Consider the following 10,058-nt stretch of genomic DNA (forward strand, 5'->3'; position numbering starts at 1 on the left):
AAGCCAGGTATTCCTATAGGATGTCACAGCTCTTCCTTAGAGCCTAGGTGGTCAAGGAGCAGCCCCTGAGCCCATCTCCTCCATTCAAATGGACTAAGTACATGGACAACTGTGTTTATGCCATATCACAAAAATAAGCAGAGTAAAAAAGGGCACTCACCATTGGCTTATGGTTGGGGAAAAACGTTTGCTCCACAAGCGGGAACTTCTCAGGACCCAGGGAATGGAAGATCTTAATGAGTTGAGAAAACTAGGGAAGAATACGAGAGAACATTGGTCAACCGTTGTTACCCAGTATGTACCAACCCCTTCATTCCCGCCAGGTCCACTAAGTTCTGCTCAATCACATTTCATAAGCATTTTCTACACTCTTAGCATTTCACACAAGCACAAGCTGCTGACCTTCATGCCATGTTCCCTGCCTGCAATGCCCTTCTTTTTTGAGAGGCATTTGTGTAGTAGTTTATGGTGTAGACTCTGGGTTCAAATCCTCTACCACTTACTAGCTGTGTAACCTTGAAAGTCATTTCAGATTTCTGAGCTTCAGTTTCCTCATTTGTAAATGGAGAAAACAAGAGATCCAACCTGACAGGATTGTTGTAAGGATTAAATATACAGTGTATTAAAAGCAAGCCCTGCTCCATAGGTACACCTGAATGTTGGCTATGTTAGTAGTAAGTATTTTCTCTGCTCTTAGAAACCCCACTCATTTCCAACAGCACAAGCTGCATCCCTTCCACACTGTGCTCCCCCTGCTTCAGCACTTCCTAGTTTTGCCATGGAGATAGTTACTGTCTCCAGAGCTAGTGGATAAGCTCCTGAAAAGCAGACCTCAGACTTATAGTCTCCTCTATCACCCACCCTACTCAGCACCCTGGGAGTTCATTCTGTGCCCAGCACTGTGCCTTAATATTGGGGCAACACACTGAACACGTAGACCAGGCCTGGAGGAAAGACTGCCTGTGGGCAGATGGTTGGGATAATAATGTCTTGCTGGAGGGAAGCGAGGGGGTTATGGGACCTGGAAGAGGGACGGAGTGGGGGTGAGGATGACTCCCTGGAGCAGATGACATAAGAGAAGGAAGAGGGCACTCCAGGTGTGCAGTGAAACAACTGTGTGCTGGAGACACTCAGTGGCTGCCATGGCTGTGGCCTTGGGTGCAAGGGACAGTGAGAGAGGAGGCTGGAGAGTGATCCATCACAGACCACCAGGAGCCTTAGAGGCCAGACAAAGAGCTGGGAATTCACCCAGAAGGCAAAGGGGAGCTGCTGGTGAACAAAAGCAGGGAAGAGAAAGGTAGACGCTGATCACGAAGAAGAAATATGCTGCAATGTGTGGCCTAACGTGGATGCCCAATGGCTAGAAGAGGAGCTAAGTCTTGTGCCAAACTTACTTTGGGGTAACTCAACACTAAGAGCTCACAAAGAAAGAACAGGTAACTTAGGAACTTTCGGCATCAGGCCAGGATTGGTCTGTAGATTCTTGGGCTGTAACCTGCAGCTGTGGTGCAACACGGTGTCAGTTTAGTGGGCTCGAGGGACCTCAGAAATATGGAAAATGATGGGAGGGTCCCTCATTCTACAGATAAGGAAACTGAAGTCCAGAGAAGGAGAGTAATTCCATAATCAAGCAGGAGTTTTGGATATGCCCAGCTTCACTACCTCCTACTGGCTGCATGAGCCTCAGTTTCCTCATCTGTACAATGGAGATATTAGAAACACCTACTATCAGGGTGGTTCAAGGATTAAATGTAATATGCATGTGAAGGGCTCAGAGTGCAGTTAGTGCTAATAAATGGTAGTTGCTACCATGACCATGACTATGTGGGAAAACAAGGAAGGTGAACTAATACTACCTAGGACCTTTCTGGGATGTTGCAGGCCTAAAAGCTTGGTTAGGGAAGAATGAGAAGGAGACCAAAGCCTTGGTAACAGTGGTTAAAGACTATCTATATCTATTAAAGTAATGCATGTATGCATTCAATAAATACTGAGTGCCAGCTCTGCAGAGACCTCGTTCCTAATACTAGGGACAATAATAGTTGTTACCATTTTTTGAGTATGTACTTAATGCCACCCACCATTCTAAGTACTTTACATGTATTAAGTCATAACCCTACCAGGAGGGCCCTATTTTTATCATTCTTTCACAAATATAGAAAATAAACTCAGAGAGATCAAGCAAGTTGCACAACGCTAATCAGCTCATAAATGGAGAAGCCTGGACCTAGGCAGTCTGGCTCCAGAGCCCATGTTCTCAATCACTGCCCTACCACCAGGAGACCATGCAGAGAGACAAGAAAAGAAGAGATGAGATGGCTAAGAGCTTCATAGAGCACATCCTACATACCCCCCAACCTCTACATTTCCTCTTCCCCTTCTTTGCTTTGTTTTCCCCTTGACACTTATCATGTCGTATTAAATATTTGGCATGTCTATTAACATACTTCATGTGCCCCTGCTCACTACAATGTAAGATCTGGGGATTTTGGTCTGATTTGCTCACTGCCATGTTCCTAGAACTTAGAACAGTCCCTGGAACATAGTAGGTGCTCTGTTTGTTGCATGAATAGATTATTTCAAGTAGGGGAGCTGGATAATACAGATGAATGAATAAACATATCATTCTAGGTGGAGATAAGTATTTGGGGAAAAAATAAAGCAGGGTAAGAAATTTGAGAGTATTTGGGGAGTGATGGGGTGATATTTTAGGAAAAGTCTCTCTTACAGGTAACATTTGGATGGAAAGGCATATCAAATGAATGAATATGAAACTAATGAATAAAAGTGGGAGAGGAATCGAGCATTAGGGACTGAAGAGAGATGACTTCAAGTTTGGGTTTCACCCCTCCCTGGCTCCACGACCCTGGGGAGTTCCTTAACAGCCCTAAAGCTGATCTTCCTTTTCTGTAAAATAGAGTAAGGATGCTCACTTCACATGATAGCAATAGCGTGAGCACCAGGCAGCACAGATTTCTAGTATATATTAAGTGCTCAATAAACAGTGCTGACCTTTAAACAAAAATGATGACATGCTCAAATATTAATAAGAGCAGTAGGGTACCCCCTCTCACCACTAATATTTTTATAACATAACACTGTATCATAATATGCTATATAATATCATTAGGTAATAACTACAAGAAGGAGTTTGGGATCTAAGTTGTTTATTCAGTTGCTTTAAAAAGACTCCTTTTAGGGCTTCCCTGGTGGCACAGTGGTTGAGAGTCCGCCTGCCGATGCAGGGGACACGGGTTCGTGCCCCAGTCCGGGAAGATCCCACATACCTTGGAGCGGCTAGACCCATGAGCTATGGCCGCTGAGCCTGCGCATCCGGAGCCTGTGCTCCGCAACGGGAGAGTCCACAACAGTGAGAAGCCCGCATACCGCAAAAAAAAAAAAAAAAAAAAAAAGACTCCTTTTATTACTGGGCCTCCATGCTGGGGAATGGGTCCACTTCAGGGCTGGGAGGCCAGCCACGCCTCCCCCTTCATTCCGGGTCAGCCTGGCCCAGCACCTACCACCCAGGGCTTGCTGCAGAAGTTGTAGACGGAGTAGAGGGAGTTGACGGCAGGCAGCCCTCCATACTGGAGGCCGATGACCAGGCTGCGGTAGTCTTCACCCAGGGCCATGCTGTAGGCATGCTGGCGGACAAGGATGAAGTCCGGCTTGAAGGATCTGCCAAGAGAGGGGCCGGCAGCAGTGTTACATACCTTGCATTGATGGAACAATCAGGGCAACAAGCCACAGCCTGCTGGGGATAGCGCCTCAGTTCAGAATGCAGATGGGGTGTGGGAGTATGGATGAGGAAGCTCAGATGCAAACACACAGCAACTGAAAAGTAAAAGGACTGAAAACAATTCATACTTTCTTCTATTCCTTTTTAAGGTTGTTTTCTAAATTTTCTATATTGAACAACTATTTCATTTGCAATTGGAAAAAAATGTATCAAACAATTCAGTGAATATACTGTGATTTTACTAGGCACTACGGTGGATGCACATGTTACTGAGTCGTCACAACTGCCCTGGGATGTGGGTATTGCTGCCATCAACTCCATCTTACAGATGAGCACCCTGAGGCTCAGGAAGATCAGGTCACTTCCGCAAAAAGACACACTGCAGGTAAGTGGCAGGGCCAGGTCTGTGTAGCCTCACAACCCTGGATCTCAACGATGGTGCAACATGGTTTTCTTCTCATATATCTCCAACGGTGTCTTGTCCCTTTCAAGTAACAACCTCTGGAAAGCAGCAAGAGTACTGATGTGATGGCCAAGAACATGCCAGGCTCTTTGCCAGGTCTCTCTGGAAATAAGATCCTGATTAATGCTCACAAGCAAACCTGGGTACGGTTGGGACTATTTCTCCACCTTACAGATAAGAACACTGCAGGTCAGAGAAGTTGTGAACTTCCCCAAGTCACAAAGCTTGGAAGCAGGAGAGCCACGTTTGACCTCAGGTCATCTGGCTCCAAGTCCACACGCTCTTCCTTTCATCACACGGCTCCAGGTGGATTCACACGTTGTTTTATTCACACTGCCAAGGATCCACCTGTTTCTGGATTCCTCATTTCTAAGTCACACAAGAAAATCAGACTCACGGTAGGTAGGTGGTTTATACTTAAAATGGTGTGATCCATCTGGCTCATCTAGAGTCAGACACTTAGCTTCAAATAAACTTTAGTTCTTTAAAATAATTCAAATATAAATTAAAATGACTCTCAAAGGGAAAAGACTTGCCCCCAGGGAAGACACTTTTTGAATCACTCTGAGCTTGGGCCTTATGGGGCTTGCCCCCAGGGGCTGGCACCCAGGAGCAGGCGCGTAACAAGGACGTGTTGAAGGAATGAATGATGTACATAAACATCACCTCCTGTTCCCAAAGGAAAGGGCAAGGGTCTCCCCGGCTAAGTTGTAACTCATCCTGAGGGCAGCCACGTGGACGGTGACACCTGGGTGTGGGTGGCATTTGCTCATGGAAGCAGTCAGTGATGTCACTGTGGTTAGGGTTGGCGTTGGGCTAGAAGTTTGGGACCTGCTATGCCTACAGTCCTGTTACATTCTTAGAGGTGAACCAGTTCCACCAGTGCATTTTACAGATGCGGAAACTGAGCCCTGTCGCCGGGCAGTGGCATGTCCCGGGTCACTCAGCAAAACCATGGCACAGCAGGAGGTCACACCCACTTCCCTGCTTTCCTTCTGCTCTCTGCCCTCCACTTTACAGTGTCTTACAGCAACAGAGATGGAAGGCGGGATGAAGGGGTGTGTGTGTCTCTCACAGGAATCTGAGGACCAAAGGGAGCACTGACTTGTAAGACAACCATTTTCTACATTTATCTGATTTTTAAAATAATATATGTTCATTGTGGAAAAAGAGAAAAAACACCCTTGGAAAACACAAAGAAGTAAACAAAATTACCTGTAATTCTCAACTCAGAGAAAATTCTAATAACCTTTCTATGTGTTTCCTTATATGTACATTATGATCCACTAACCTATTTTCATATATATAATATGCATTCACACTCATAATTGACTTCCTGTTTTCTGTTAATTATGATTTTGCTATTTTCCACATATCGCAGTATATTTTCCCTACCAAAATATCTTCAAAAATATCATTTCTAATGGCTACCTAATAATAGTGCACCGAATGGACATACCATATTAAGCCAATCATCTATTATTATCAAGTAGCCTCTTTCCAATATTTCACACATGCACATCTTTGCACACAAATCAACCTCTTCATTTAAAACTATTTCCTTTAGAGTCTGTGAAGTGGGATCATTGGGTTAAAGGGTATGAACTTTTTTAAAGGTGCTCAAAAGAGTACCCCTTTTTAAAGGCGCACAGCACCACAGCACCTGACAGCAAGCTCCTCACCGCAGGCTCACCAGCACGGCGGTCTTTAAAAAATACATTTTTCAATTTATAAACCATTTCCCCCAAAAGATACTCTGCACCCCACTGCTGTTTTAGTTCTCATTTTTCTGATTTTAGTGAGATCGAGTACTTTTATTAACCATATGCATTTTCTTTTCTGTAAAAGTTTGCTCACATTTTTCCCCATTAAAAAAGAAATGGGGCCTCCCTGTTTCCTCATTGATGTGAGCTCTGTGTTAGGGAGGCTGCCCTTCATCTGTCACACTCAGTAATGTTTTTACTAGTTGCTTGCCTTTTTTTTTTATGGCTGTGAATCTTAAGAAAATATGGAAACACATTTTCCATTCCCCCTGAGTCTTTTCCTTTTGATTTCTCTCTCTGCTTTGATGCTCCGAGGGTCCTCCAGGGCCCCAGTTCCAACAGCACGATGCCCCCTCTTCCTGGCAGTGTAGTTTCCCTCACAGACAATGGTGCTAGCACACTTGGTGCCTCACTAGGGCAACTTCACTCTGCTCCAGGAGGAAATAAAGTCTTGTGCTGGGCAGCCTCCTAGTTTTTCACTGTTTGTGGAGAACTCATAAGAAGAACACAGCCTGGGGGTGGGGGTGGGGGAATCTGGCTATCTAGAAAAAGGAGGTGCCCTTCCCAGACCACCTTCCAAGAAGAGTATCCGATGGCCTGTCTTGGGATACTCTGACCCCAGCCCCAGGTATTATGGTGCTGTCTTTCCAGGCTGTCTAGAGCTCACCTCTAAATCAGATCTTTCTTACTCTTTGAAATAAAGTAGTGGCCACCTCCTATTTGTCTTCCAGGATTTGGGAATCTACCTCAAGCTTCCATATTCCAAGTGCTCTTTTAAAATTATACATCAACTCCATGCTCGAAACCCTCAGAAGTCTTCCCTCTTTCTGATGACAGATCCTCACCTCCTTACCATGGCTACAAGGTCCCTGCCCACCTCTCCATCCTCATTTCTACTTTATCCCCTCCCTCACCTCCACCCAAACCACACTGACAACGGCTCCTCCCTCTAATTCTCAACCTTGATGCTCTTTTCCCAAATTGTTCATGGGTGCCTCATTCTTATCACTCATTGGCTCAAATTCATTTCCTGAAAGACACCTGTCCTGTTCGCTCTATTGAAATTTTCCCCAACCCTCATACTGCCCTATTTTCTTTTCTTCACACCTCTTATGACAATTGTATTTCTCCTGTTTATATGTTAAGTTGCTTATTGTCTGTCTCTCCCCTCTAAAGATGTCAGCTCAATGAGAACAGGGGACCTGCCCAACTTGGACAAAATAGGCCTTATCAATATTTTTAAATGAACGATCAAGTTAATGAATTCATGTACACATGAAAGAATGAGTGAACACGAAGTGGAAAAAGGAGTGACCTCTTTCCTTGTGGCCCTAGAGAAGAGAATTAGGATTGATGGCCAAAGTAGCCAGGAGATAACATGTGGCCCCTAATAACCAGGGGGGTGCCTTACAAGGTAATGAGTCCTGTGTTCCTAGAGGTATGTTAGCATCACCAAGAAGGTTTTAACCCCAGAGAATGAAAGTCAGACCCCATGACTGCTTAAGATTCTCAGATACAATATGTGAGAAATAAACACTCTCCATGTGTAATGTATCACTGCAAACCCGGCATGTGTCACAGTTCAAATTCTGCCACTGGTTGATGCACAGAATGCACAGTGTCCTTCCAGACAGCCTGGGATACAAGGGATTTGCATGGAAAGCAGAAAAGTTAGTGACTCCAGCACTTAGTTCCTCCCTCCATACCCAGCACCCAAGGTTCTCTATCCAGTCAGGGAACAGCCACATCCTGCATGTCACCCCAACACCCAAGGATGGGGTCAGTAGCTTCTGGGCCTGACAGCAGACCAAGCATCCCTGTAGAGGCTGAGATCCTGAGATGACTGGGACACAATCCCTGCTTTCATGAAACTCACAGTCCTAGAGGAGCTGGGTGCAAAGCTAAAAGATAAGGATTTGCTAAAAGAACAAAAGAAAAAGTGAGTGAGTGAAATAACAGAGGCATGTATGAAACACTAAGGTGGCCCTCTGTCTGGGGAGGGTGTGGACGAGTGTGTGCTGGCTGGGTCATGGAAGAAAAGTAGGGGTTTGTCAGGTGGACAGGGTTTTAAAGGTTTCCAGGTAGAGGGAATGGCACCTGCAACTGCATGAACGAACCCCTGAAGTGGGGGGTGTAATAGACTGTGCTGGTTTTGTTTTAGCTTCTCAGTAGCCTTCTTTTTGGGGGGAAACAGACTCCGTGATAAAGTCCTCTCCAAACAGAGAACCACATTTCCCTGGGCATTAACTGGTCTAAGGATTGTGTTGCTGATGTAAAATGGGCCCGTCGCAATCCTCTTCTGAGGGGCCAGCTAAGCTGGAGTGACGTCATGTGGGGCTGATGAACACCGTTTTCCTGCTCCATGGAGGGATCCCACCTGTACCAGAAGTGCCACTAGGAACAACACAAGGAGGGAGACAAAAGCCTGCCTGCATCACTTAGCCCCTGGATCCTGACACCAGAGCCATCTTTATCTTCTGAGTTATGTGAGCTATTGTCTCTTTTGCCTACACTAGTTTGAATTGGTGCTGGCGCTTCCCATCACTATTGCTCTGACTGATACTGGGAAGAAGTGGCAAAGTTTGCAATTGGTTGCACGGCCGGAGTATGAGGTCTGATAAGGTGGTGGCAAGACATGAGGCTATAGGTAGAAATTCCCAACAACTCTCATGACCCCCTCCTGCTCTTCTGTCTCCACAGACCCACTGGTCCCACACCCTGTGTCTGTCATGCCTGAGCAAGAAGACCTCCTTCAGTCCCAAACAAGTTGGCACATCCTGGCTGGAGGCTGTACTTGGGTTTTCCTGTTATTTAGACTTAATATGAGCTATATTATTTGGGTTTCTGATCCCAGGTCTTTCTCAAAAGTGGCAGTCGACACTGGAGAGGAAATCAAAGACAACATATAATTAAATGGTAGAGTTGGGACAGGTGACGCATTGCTCGGAGATTATTAGGTGATCCAGGCAGCGTCAAGAGGTAGGGGGCCAAAGGCTGAGTGACTTTTAACCACTGGAGAAGTGTAATAATTCCCTCAATATGCAGAAGCCTGTGGTGGCAAGAAAACATTTTTGGCTGGGCTTTGCCTGGGACCTAAGCTAATAAGCAGAAGCCTCATTATTCTCAGCCACTTGACTACTATTTTGTAACAGTCCCCTGTTCCCGGGAGAGCCAGGCTGACTAAGGGTGACAATGTTGCTAATTTTGGTCACATGTTTACCCATCACACTCAGACCTAACCCCAGCCACACCTGGGAAGGCTCTGGACTTCCTGACATATGAGTCCACCAGCAGAGACTTCAGGTGTCCTTGTAACTTCTCCACATTTCTCACAATCCTTCCCCATTCCCCTCCCCCTCTGAAAAATTCAACCTCAGGTACCAAATCTGTGGGAAGGAGACCAAGAGAACTGAGGAAGCCCGCAAAAACAGGTGTCCTGAGGAAAAGGGGAGGGGGAATGGCCACACTCCTGAAAGCTTAGGGACCATAACCTCCAGCAAGGACAGAACAGAGGAGATGTGCACACTTGGCAGACGGAGGGCTTTGAGTGGGCGATGTGGAAGGACTTTGGGAATTAGCGATGCTTCCGACCAGTCTGAGGACTGCAACAAATTAGTCCAGGCCGAAAAGAAAGTAGGTGGCAGCCAAGCAGGAATCTGGCGAGAAGCAGACAACAGGATGCTGCAGTGAGGTCTGGGGGGCCCGCACAGCAGCTGCCAGCTGCACGGCGTGATGACGGTGGGGAAGGGGCCCGGCAGGGTTTATGAACAGCCAGGCTCTCTGATGAATCCTGGGGCTCTCTTTGTAAACTACTAGGAGGTTAATAAAACACAGACACGAGTTGCTGGAGGAAGTAGGCTTCCTTGTCTCCCTTCTCAGCCTCAGAATCTCTGTCTCTTTACCCTAGTCTCTTCCTTCCCTTTCATTTCAGAGAAGGAGTCCTTGCTGCTCCACCCTCCTCCTCCATCACCCTGGGGATCCCACATGTTATGGGTTGAACTGTGTCCCCCCCAAAAGATACATTGAAGTCCTGAGCCCCATTACACGTGTGTGTGTGTGTGTGTGTGTGTGTGTGTGTGTGTGTGTGTGTGTG

At 46.2% G+C, this 10,058-nt stretch overlaps 1 protein-coding gene across 2 annotated transcripts in view; it reads right to left on the minus strand.

Annotated features, from left to right (window-relative positions):
• The window catches only part of SYN3 (synapsin III), a 412,466-nt gene that overhangs the window by 298,791 nt on the left and 103,617 nt on the right, over window positions 1-10,058 (minus strand). For both annotated transcript variants that reach the window (XM_027107476.1, XM_027107477.1), the window contains 2 exons: window positions 3,522-3,678; window positions 161-250 (listed from right to left, as the gene is read on the minus strand). In XM_027107476.1, coding sequence (XP_026963277.1) covers window positions 161-250; window positions 3,522-3,678 — 247 coding nt within the window. The remainder of the gene's footprint in view (window positions 1-160; window positions 251-3,521; window positions 3,679-10,058) is intronic.

This window comes from Aethalodelphis obliquidens, unplaced genomic scaffold (genome assembly GCF_003676395.1).
Source record: "Aethalodelphis obliquidens isolate GAN/ISIS:26980383/991018 unplaced genomic scaffold, ASM367639v1 scaffold8, whole genome shotgun sequence".
NCBI lineage: Eukaryota > Metazoa > Chordata > Mammalia > Artiodactyla > Delphinidae > Aethalodelphis > Aethalodelphis obliquidens.